Source organism: Ailuropoda melanoleuca, chromosome 16 (assembly GCF_002007445.2).
Source record: "Ailuropoda melanoleuca isolate Jingjing chromosome 16, ASM200744v2, whole genome shotgun sequence".
Taxonomy (NCBI): domain Eukaryota; kingdom Metazoa; phylum Chordata; class Mammalia; order Carnivora; family Ursidae; genus Ailuropoda; species Ailuropoda melanoleuca.
The window spans coordinates 85283032-85294504 of record NC_048233.1 but is presented as its reverse complement, the minus strand read 5'-3'; the positions used below and the strand labels follow the sequence as shown (position 1 = coordinate 85294504).

Sequence of the window (11473 nt, the reverse complement as noted above, 5' to 3'; positions counted from 1 at the left end):
TTTAAGCTGGCCGATATTTGAGCATGCTCAAATGCTGATGGGAAGGAGCCAGAAGAGCGGGAACTCACCAGAATGACTGGGAGCCATGAGACTGCTGGAGGGGATGGCACTTTGTGCAGAAGCCAGAAGAATCAGTCTCCAGAGAGACACCTCTTCCACGGTACAGGAAAGAGAGTTGAACATTCGGCTAGATCTGTAGGTTTGGTGGCAGGAAGTGCTACCAAGACCTTTCCACAAATCTTGGTAACATAAGTAGCAAATCTGGATTCTCCAGCAGCTCAGCGTACTTGGTGGATTTCATTCCATTCACTTTTGCAACTCACGTAAAAAGGACATTGTTTTCTTCATCGTTGACTACACTGATAGACCACAGAGCAAAATAACAAGTCTCCAAAGCAACTGAAACCAGCAATCTCAGCGTTCTCTTTATCGAGCATGCTTCCTTCCCAAATTGGGAAATAGTATGGTAAAATGATACTGTGGTAAAATAATAATGGCTGACACTGTTCTAGGACTTTACCTGCAATAACTCATCTGATCCCCACCTTATGATACCATTTTGCATTTAAGGAAACTGAATCCCAGAGAGGTTAAGTAACTTGCCGCAGGTCAACAGCAAGCAGGTGGCAAAACCACTTTTTAAATCCCAAGAGTCTGACTCCAAAACTGATATCTTTAACCGCTCTGCTATACTTTCTCTAGCAGAAGGGAAAGAACATATTAGGAATTGGAAGACCTGACATCTCCACCATGAACTAACTCTGAACTTGGGCATTTACTTAGGTGTCTGAACATCAGTTTGCTCATCAAGAAAACGAGAATGATAATGTTTACCCTACAAAGCTTCTTAAAGCATTATGAAATGGGAAATACTATATAAAAGATCTTATTAGTATGCTGCCCATAAGACCTAATACCCTTGTCTTCCAATTGGGTCACAATCCAATAGCTGCTGTTGAGACCCTTGGTTCCCATACAAGTACAGCAGCAGCTGGTTGGGTGTTCTAGCTCCTTTGGCGGATCAGCTGATTCTCATTCCAACAGCTTTAACATCCCTGACCAAGTCTCTTGGATGACCAAAAACACACCTCATTCTCCCCTTCTCCCTGAACACACTCACTCCTACCCTTGGGGACAGTTGCAGCTTATGCCCTCACTTCTTTGATTCCATTGCCGGAAGGAGTGACTGTTAAAAAATGAGTAATAAATAGCCCAAATTGTAGCTACAGGTGAGGTACACCCCAGAAGATCAAGTCCTGGTTCCGTGGTGAAATCAGACCATCAGAACTAGAAGAGAGCTGCAAGGTCATCTTGTGGAGTGCGGAGCCTGAAACTCCCTGATACCCCTCCCAACCCATTTTATAGACTAGGAAAACTAAGGCCAGGTAGGTGAGATGATACAACCAGATAGGATTGGTAGCAGGGCTTTTTAAATTTTTTTTCCCTTGAAAATGTTTTCAAGTAAGTTTAAACAAATTATTTCACCTTGCCAAAATCACAACTGGAAAGTACTTCAGTCACTTACAAATTTGTTTCAGTAGGTGTACCTTTTCAGAAAGCAGCAAAATCCTACAATTCCATTACCCATACATAAATAAAACCTTAAACCCAATAATTCACGCAAAGCCCATTGTTCACATTGTCCTTATTTGCCCATCTCAGGCATTTCCCCAGGTGGAAACAGGCCCACATCATCAGGGACAGAATAATCTAATGGTTAAATTCTGATTGCTCTGTACAAAGCCTAATCTATTATTACTAGTTCATCTCTGAGCTTAGTCTTCTAGTCTGGGAGAACAGTACTTACCTCTTAGAGCTGGAGTGGGGGGTGGGGGGTCACATGGGATAATGCACCTTGAATACCCAGCTGGCACTTTATAACTTTATTATTATTTGAATATAATTCTTTTCTCTCTCAAGCAGATAGCAGTTCACTTTGCTTAAAGACCTAAGACCTTCGACCACTCAGATGCTACTAAACCAAGGAGAAACCCAGCTGTGCCAGGCCTAGAAATGTCCATCCCCACCCCCACTCCCTTTTAAGACAGTGAGTAGGCCGGAATTCTCCTGGTTGATAAATGAGAGGAACTGAGAAGGAGCAGAGAGAAGCTGCAGTGATGGCTTTTCCGAGAATCTGATCTGCAAGCAGGCAAGTCTCCGCTGGTACGCCATGGAGACGCTTTGGGAAAGAGAGCTGGCCTACCTGCCTGAGGAAGGATGCTCGAGACAGAGGATGGATGAGAGAATTGCTTAAAGGGAGATGAACTGGATGTGACCAAAGAGGAAAATTTGAAAAGGAAAACAGAGGCTGAATTTTGGGAAACCTGGGCGGTGAGTGCCATTAAAGGAAGGATTGCGCGTCTCGGGGATACAGAATTCGGAGGAAAGGAGGAGTAGGGACAAAGGGGGGTGTCCTCAAGCTGCGGAGCCCGAGCCCCGCAAGCTGTGGGGGGTACCCGATGGCCCAGGGTTGACCGGAGGCAGCATGATGGGGGGCACCCACGCGGAAAGTGGCGGGGGTCGGGAGCCGGCCACAGAGCTGCCGCCGCGTTCGCCCGGGGGAAGGTCAGCGACCCCGGGCCGGGGAGCTGTGCCGAGAACTAAGAGGGGCCACGGTTGCCATGGCGCCGGGCGGGGAGGGGGTGATTCGGGCCCCGCCCCGAGCCCCGCGGGGCAGCCGGCTCCAGATGGTCCCGGGCCTCCCGCGGGAGCCGGCGGCCTGCGGCAGGGGGAGGCTATTGTCCTCCTTCCGCGGCGCCGCAGTCCCGCCCCGGCTGCCCGGCCGGCGCTCCGCACCGAGGTAGGTGCCGGCACCCGGGCCCGCTTTGTCCCGGCGGCGGGGCGGCGCGCTTTGTGCTGCCGCGTGCGGGCGGCGGGGTTGGGGTCGGGGTCGGGATCGGGGCCGGGGCCGGCGGAGGCAGCCCGGGAGGGAGGATGCGGCGCCTGGCCCTCGCTCCCGCCCGGTCCCGGGGACAGGATGGACAGTCATGTGCCAGGTACCGGGGGTGAGGATCGAGGCGTGGGGAACTCGGGCCTTTCCGGAGCGGAGAGAAGAGTCTTGCAAGAGTTGGGGCTGACAAATGCGTTGAGGGATCGGGTCGGCTGTGCTCCGAGCGTGTCTGACAGCGCTGGCTGTTCCGGTCGCGCCGGCTCCTCCGCCGACCCGCCCGCGCTGATCCAGGTGCTGCAGACTCGCTCTGCCGTCTGTGCCCGGCGTGTGCGAGCACCCGGCTCCCTCTCGGGAGCTTGTTGGGGGCTTCCCTCTGGAGCCAAAGGGGCTCCTCCTCGCTTCTTTGGTAGCTAGCTCCATGCTCTCCTTTATGCTTCCTCACGGTGTGTGTGAGAGGGGACGCGGCTGGATGTGGTGACCAGCACACTGGCAGAGGGAAAATGAAGCCCCTTCGGGCGGTGGGGAAGGAGCGGCGTAAGGTGTTTCTGCCGCCGGGACATCCAGCCTGCTTAGAGTCCGTCCTGCACAGGACTACAGGGCAAGGCCTCCTCGCTGGGTGTTCCAACTCCAGCACCACGGTGGGCATCTACTGTCCACTCTGGCGCGGGACTTTACCCCATTCACCCCATGGCGTTGCATGCTCGGCTGCGCGGCGGGCTTGTCCCTTTCCTAACCTGCTGCGTGTTGTCTCCGTGGGTTGTTTCTCAGCCGCCCTCCTCCTCTCCCTCGAGCTGCCACAATTCTAGCGCTGGAGAGCCGGTCGGTTCAGGCAGGCATGGGCAGGGTATCCACAAACCAGTTTTCCTTGAAGGTGAAAGGGCCAGAGTGAGTTCCAAATATGTGCCTTGACTTCGGGTGCTGGACCAACCTCTTGGCCAATTCAGAAGAGGAAAGGTTTAGAGAGGAAAAAGTTAATATGGATCTTAGATTTGTCCCTTGGAGAAACTGATGTAACCCAGCCGTTGCAGGCTTTGGGGAGGGGCATAGCGAGGGAGTGAAAATTAGTCTGAATAATTCTGCCCTGAGTGGAGGACTCCACAGAAGATCAAACAAAAATTCAGTGCCACTCTTCAGCCCAGTCCTTAAGTTCCATGCAGGGAAGAGGAGAGTCCCTGCATTTCACCAGGAGTACAGACTTGAGAGAAATGGGTTAGGGTTTTGTTTCTCCACAAGAGTCTGATTGCCCTGAGTCTGTATCTTTCTTTTGCCTTCCTAGGAGCCCGGAGTTTATTTTTGATCCCTTTTTCCTTTTATGTCTCTGCTGGTCCACTCATACTTTGAGTCAAATAAGATTTTTACTTGGCCAAGGTCCCCATTTTTTCTCATCTATTATTCATCCTGCTGTCATTTGTTCAACTCTACCCCCCCCCATAGCATTTCCAGCCATATCGTCCTTCTTCCGCACATCTGTCATTTGCCTGTGTGAGGGCATCAGCTCTATTTGTCTCATTAGATCTAGCGTCCACTCCATCTTCATTTCCTCTCTCATCGCCGGAGGCTTCTGGCTGTTTGTGGGTCTTGGGGTTTCTCAGAGAAGTTATATTTTGAGTTTAGCATTGGATAGAGCCTGAACCCACCCGGAAGCTAACCTCGGTCACAGTCACCCCTGAAACTTCGAAACTTTGTGTCTTTTAAGTCCTCATAGCTCCTCTAACCAATTCTACCACTTTGGACAGCAGTGCCCTCAAAGTGTCATCCCCAAACCAGTACTTTAGTATCCTTTGGGAACAAGTTAGAAATGCAAATTTCGGGGGTTGGGGTGGGCAGGGCCCAGTGGTCCGTGTTTTAATAGCCCTCCAGGTCATTGTAATTCATGCAAGTTTGAGAATCCCCGATCCTGAAATGTAGAGTTTAACCCTGAGAGTACTCTAACAGAGGGTCTTCTCCAATCCCATTTTTACTCTTTCCTTGCGTTTTTCTCCAGCTCTAAGAAAGACATTCATTTGCTGGCAAAAAAAGAAACAAGAAAGAATTACTATTTCTTTACTGAATACCTATTGTACTGGGCTTGGAAAAGACAAACATGAGTAAGACACACCCCTTGTCCTCAATGGGTTAAAAGTGGAGCAAGCCGAGAGACACATAAACAACTAAGTGTAATACAATGTGATGGGGGTTATAATAGCTGCTCTCCCAAGTGTTGTGGGAGCGCGGAGGAGGGAACCATCAACTCTCTCTGAGGGAGGTAAAGAATTAATCAGGAGTAGGATGTGGCCAGAGGAGGAATTAGGGTACAAGAGAGGCTCTAGGAATAGGATTTCTAGCCTGGATGCCAGCTAAGATGGGAGGAAAGGGGAAGTGGGGCAGCTGCCCTGGAGGATCCGCCCACGGCTGAACAGAGTCTGCATCCAGCAGCGGGTGGAGAACCTAGCAGGACCCCCAGGCATGCAGCTGGTGGGAGCTGGCTTTATTCTGTGTGAACAATGTAAGCTACTTGGGCCTGGCCTCGAGGTCAGTGGCTAAGAATAAGGCACAGGTGAAACTGTAATCTGGATTAGCTGCTGTGCCGTCCTATTGTCAGAGTTTGGGAATCCATGGGGAGAATAAGGTTGAGGATCCTCTGGCGTATAGGGAAACAGGGGTTCATGAGGCTGCTGGACAGGCAGACTAAGGATATGTGAGTATGGAGACCCAGATCATAGGTGAGGAATGATATACTCAGTGAAGAACCCAGAGCAGGATCTATGTAAAGAAACTCCATAGAGAACTATAGGAATCTAGAGATGGCAGCAGGGAACAGAGAACACAGAGTATGGTCCGAAAGGCCAGGGGACTGCAGAGCCCAAATGCTTGAAAACCAAAACTGAGAGGCCCTCAGGACCACGACACTGAACAACACCAGAGAGCACCATTCACGTGCAAGTCCATGGGAACAAACTCCTTGGAGTCCCAACACGTGGCCCTGCAGAGATCCATGATCTAAGGACACCCGTGCCATCTTGGTTCCTTATCTATATGATGGCATCCCTGGGAACTCGGGACACAAAGCATGAGTGTCAAAATTTGATTGGGCCAAAGGAGCATTTAAGTGGCTGAATTTTTATTTGGGAGGAGGGGAGATTCCAACTCCATACTTTCCCCCTCCCCTAAACGATAGGATTCCATGGAGAGGTTCTAACAGCCAGACTTCACTGAGAGGTCTGGATCACATGCCTGGGTCCCAGTAGGGGAGGACCAGGTTGGATCACCAAAAGGAAGCCAGAGTAATACATGTTTAGGTTTTGTGCAGTTTATGGGGCCCCAGGGACACACAGTGGTTTGGAGACAGAGTCAGAGAGTCTGCCTCTTTAAGTGTCTGCTGTTTGTGGAGTACTAAGATATAAAGGAGAATTTTAAAACCTCAGAGGCCTTCAGGGCCCAGCAGGTGACATAAATATGTGACATGGCTGGGAAGGAGACAAAAGGGAATAATGGGGTCTGAAAGAACTGGGCACTGCATGCCCACCTAAAGGAATCCCAAACCAGTTGGGTTCTTTTGTTTTCATTTTCTTTTAGTTTTATTTGTTGAAGTCATCTGTATACCCAACGTGGAGCTCAAACTCACAACTCCGAGATCAAGAGTCACATGGTCTTCCGACTGAGCCAGGCACGCACCCCTAAAATCAGTTATTTTTAAACAGTGTATTGGCCATAGGCCTGGGGCTGGCTTTAGTAGGCCTGTGACTCCTGATAAGAGGAAAAAGGGTTATGGAAACAGAAGACTGGAGGGCACTGTATGTAGGTGTTTTTGTGGGGATGTCTATGTAGAGATAGTGTGAGTGCAGGAAATGTCAATCCCAGAGCTCAGCGTGAGCATGGCCACTGGCGAGGAAGCTGAGCATGGCCACTGGCGAGGAAGCCTGGATCTGATGGGCGGAGAGAAACGGAATTGGTACCAGTCCTGGGGCTTGGGCTGCTTCCCTGTTCAGTGCCTGCCAGTATTAGGTGACTCTAGTTCAGGTCACACCTTGCCCACAGCACTCTGTGCTCAGGGTGACTCAATTCTGCCCTAGAATTTATTTTTATATAAATATTTACAGAGCAAATTCAAATAATCCTTTGGGGATTAAGATAAATGATGGATTTTAAATGAGAAAGGTGTCCCAGGCCAGTGGAAATTAAGCTCTCTTTCCTGTTATAGGGAATGCAAAACCCAATCTAGGAACATTAGACCTTAGCTCCCTCATACCTCATTAATGCTACTCCCAGGGAAATCTGTGTGCCTGATTTCTCTCTGAGAGAAAGTGGAGGGGCAGACAATCCTGGCTTCCTGTGGGTCAGGTTCAGGTTCAGCTTCATGGAACCAGTTAATGACAGAAGCCAAATTCTGCTTTTGTGTGCCCAGGGGAACACACCTCCCTACCCACCCACAACTCACCACCCATCCCTCTTCTTTCCCCAAGCCATACACGAGGTTCTCCCGTCCACCTTTCCAGAACCAGAGACTGCCAAGATCATAGCCTCCACCCTAGGAAGCAGTGCTAAGGATTAAAATGTCTTTGTGTTTGAGAAGTACTAGAAAAATGAAAAATGCAGAATTGGGGTCCTAATGAAGTTGCAGACCCAGCCCCCTGCATTCCCTTGAATGGCTGCTGAATGCTGAATTACAGAAGAAATTGGACAGTAGAGGGTTTTTTTTTTTAAATCCCTAGCAGCTAATCTAAAGCTCATTTGTTAGTTTTGAGAAGGACAGAGTTTGCATAACGTAGAGTTGTGAGTAGTGCTGGCAAGCATATTTGGTTCTAATTTCCCTAGCTGGGGCCCTAGAAGGGAGCCACGGATGCTAATCTCTCCCAAGGAGCTCTGAAGGGCTCTAGGATGTTCAAGGAACATGTAAATGTTGTAATTAAGCGCTTGTTCCCCAAAGTCAAAAAGAACCTTTCTTTAAAACTCAGCTCTGCTCCTTCCAGCTGCATGACCTTGAACCATGACTTAACTTTCATGGGGCAGCTTCCTCCTCTATGAATGGGGATGACAAGGAACCCTTGCCCATAGGGGCTGTGATGAGTGATGCATGAACATAGCAGGGCTACATATCACAGCTGACATTTATCCAGCACCTACTAGGTGTTCCCTGTAGCAAACAAAAGGAAACAAAGGGGGAGAGAGCCATACTGTGTCCTCCTCTGAACTCCTGGGCACTTTGTCTATACTTACCTAAGAATGCATCGCAGGCTTCCTGGTATATCAAAAATGCATCTCAGCTGGAGAGCAGGATTAGGGTCTTTTCATCTCAGATCACCTACTGGGTGTAGGAGGTCGTCTTGTGTGGAGCGGGAGCTCAGAGCAGTTTGTGGAACCAGGAAACGAACTCCAGTTTATACTCATTATTGCCCATGGGGTCCCTCGTCGGCTTCCTGCGGTACCCTGGTTTGTGCATTGCCGCCCCGAGCCATGCTGTCAGCGATTGCCATTTTCAGCCCCCAGCTTTGCCCATTGTCCTTCCCTGGAGCCCTTCCTCTCTGCCACAGCACCCTGAGACACTCCTGCCTTCCTGTCTCACTCCATGTTCATCTCTTGGGTTCCTGTCTCTCTGCTTCTCCACCACGGCTTCCCCTCTCCCACTAGGGGCTGATCTCCATTGACAGAGAAACCAACCACAGCCTTTGGCCCTGAGGAGAGCGGAGCAGATCTAGGCCGAGAGGAGAGAAGGACATGGTGAGTAGTGGGCTCAGTGGTCCTGAGATGCCCCTCACCAGCCACGTTCCCCCTTGCAGGAGCAGGAGGCCACCTACCACCATGAGCAGCACCCTGTCGCCCACAGACTTCGACAGCTTGGAGATCCAGGGTCAGTACAGTGACATCAACAACCGCTGGGACCTGCCTGACTCAGACTGGGACAATGACAGCAGTTCAGCCCGCCTCTTTGAGAGGTCTCGCATTAAGGCCCTGGCAGGTGAGGTCAGGGGAGGGCCGGGGGAGATGCTGAGGAGGCTGGGGAGAGAAGCTTGTCAGGGAGAGTCCTCCAACTTCGTGGGAAGCCCAATTTTCTTCTCAGCTGCCAGCTAATCCAGATTACCCCGTCAAGCCCCTGGTCCCCAACTGCAGCGCCAAGAACAAACTTCATACAATCCACAATGTTCCCCAGCTTCCCTTCCCCCAAGCACAGGACTCAGCTCTGTACCCCTCTGTCCCTGAGTCATGGTCCTTAACTCTTTTGCATTTAGTCCTGCCATCTCCACCCATCTCTCCCTTCCCTTTCATCCCCTTGTTGGGTCTTCCTTGGTTTTCTGTCACCTCTCACACCTGTTCTCCCTCCCAGTGCATTATCCTCCCCGCTCCCTCCCCACCTGTTCTTTCCACCTGCCGCCTGTTCCTCCCATTATTTAATCTACCTGTTCCCTGAAGCAGGTTCCCTCCACCCGCCGCTGGTTTCTGCAGCCGCCCATTCTCCCGGGTTTGCTCTCAACCCAACTCGGCCTCTGCCCTCCCCTAAGGCCTGGGCTCTTCCCTCAGCTCCTCTGAGCACAAACCCGTCTGACGGGCTCCCTGCGTTCCGGGGAGGAGTTGTCATGGCAACAAGAGTGCAGCTGCCACCTGACACCACCAGCGGCTGGCTGGCGTGGGGCTGAGTCACCCACACACCCTAAGGCCACCCACCCTGTCTGGCTTCCCTCCTCCATCCCACCCTCAACTCGTCCACCCACCTGCTGGCCTCCCAGCCCCGTGCAGTGGGAGACGCCACAACTACTACCCCGTCCGAGGCAGGGCCCCCATCATGAGTGGGTGGCCTCCTGGAAGAAGGGGGTGGTTCCCAAACAGGGCAGCACTTCTTACAGGATCACCCAGGGACATTTTTACAAATACAGGTTCCCAAGACCCCTCCTAGACACATTGAATTAGGATTTTTGGACCCATATATGGCCCAGAGATTGGGATTTTTAAAAAGCTCTCCAGGTAATTCTTCTCAGGCAGCACAGCATCCAAAGAGCCTTGTGTGGTGGCCTTAGCTCTGGGAACCCCTCGGCGTGTACTTTCTCCTGGACCTCTCTGCCCTTCTGACTGAGTCTTCAGGCTGGCTTGTGAAATACTCAGATCAGTGTTTCTCTGGATGAGAGCAGACAGAATAGTGGGTTGTGGACAATGTCACCTCTTGGAGGAGAAGTTTCGCTGGTGGCCCGGTTTTGGATGCATGTTGCCCCTAGAACTGTCATGATGTCTGTGCACATGTCACATGCCAGCCAGGACTGTCCCCATGTCTGTGCACACATGCCACCTTGAGCTGTCATTTCTCCACCACCAAACTGGGCTCTGCTGAAGAGCCATCTCTGTGTGGGCTTAACCTAGCGCTGCACCTGGCTCAGTAGGTGCCAGGTAAATCATGAATGAAGACCGGAGAGAGGCAAGAGTAGGCTGTAAGGGGCATGAGCCGAAGCCCAGAGAGAGGCCGGAAGAGAATCTGGCAGATGTCCCAGCAGTGGGTTGCACTGGGGGCCCAGGATGGCCTGGCTGAGGAGGGCCTGGTAAGCCTAGTGGCAGGAAAGGGGCCGGAACTGGAGGTGGTGACAAACAAGTGGGGAAGATTCGAACACGGATTTCACAGATAAGAGAACTTTAAGCAACCGCCTAGCAGAGTGCCCCACCTACTGAGCTGGTTTCGCCTCTTAAAGGATTTCTCTTTCTCCGCCCTCGGAGCTGGGGATCAAAGCTCAGGTCCTGAAGGGGGGACCTCCCGCAGTCACCCCAAGAGGGGCCATCCTTGTCACACCTGCAGACCTTTGGGAAGCAGGCGTTTGCTTTGGGGGCCCACGCTGAGCTGCTGGGGGCCCAAGGGGCGGGTCTGCAAGGCGCCGGCAGTTCCCGGCTCGCCCCGCAGGGCCGGGCCCGCCGCCGCCGGCCGCGCTCCGCCTCCAGCCCCTCCCCCGGCACGGTCCGACCTGTTTGTCGGGAACCTCCTCCGTCTCTCGTCGCAGCCAGGTGTGCTCTGCCGACTGGCCCCGGAGCTCAGGCGCTCTGCTGGCGGGCGCTCCGTTTCCCCGCCGCTCCGCGACACGTTCCCACCTTTGAACCGACTCCCCGCCGGGAGCCCAGGCTCTCGGGACCCAGGGCTCCGGGGGGGAGCGGACCCGTGACGCGCGGGGCGCGGGCAGGGCATGGCCGGCTGGCCCCGGGCCGCGTGAGAGGCAGCGGGCGGCATGAATGGGAACGGGGTGAGCCGGGCGCACGGGCCCGGCCTCAACGGCGCAGGCGACTTTTACTATGAGGCCGTGGAAGGGGCTCAGAGCCCGGGGGGCCTCCTGCTGTCTCCAGCCGCCTTCATCAACCCCGCTCAGTACGCCAGTGTGCTGGAAGGCCGCTTCAAACAGCTTCAAGGTGAGCGGCCGGGCAGAGGGGCGCCGGGACGGAGGATCCGAGGAGAGCACGCGGAGCGGGACGCGGTCCGTGCTCGGCCATGCTCTGCCGTCTGTGTTGGGAGACAGTGTCCAGCGCGCAGAATAATTACAAGTGGCCAGGGAAACACATGGGTGCTGGCAGAGTCGGGAAAGGCTTGGGCCCCCTGGAAGAAGGGACAGAGCGTGGTGGCAGCGCCCGGGTCAGCGCACC

General features: G+C 52.9%; 1 protein-coding gene across 5 annotated transcripts in view; it reads left to right on the top strand.

Annotated features, from left to right (window-relative positions):
* Window positions 1–1959: 1959 nt before the first annotated feature.
* SPTBN2 (spectrin beta, non-erythrocytic 2) overlaps window positions 1960–11473 on the top strand; it is a 37523-nt gene continuing 28009 nt past the window's right edge. For 2 of the 5 annotated variants that reach the window (XM_034645433.1, XM_034645434.1), the window contains exons 1-2: window positions 2762–2800; window positions 8647–8825. In XM_034645433.1, coding sequence (XP_034501324.1) covers window positions 8669–8825 — 157 coding nt within the window. In that variant the 5' untranslated portion in view covers window positions 2762–2800; window positions 8647–8668. Of the gene's footprint in view, window positions 2332–2761; window positions 2801–8646; window positions 8826–11028; window positions 11243–11473 lie in introns of those variants that run through there. The other 3 variants (XM_019808543.2, XM_034645430.1, XM_034645432.1) reach the window with 2 other exon arrangements.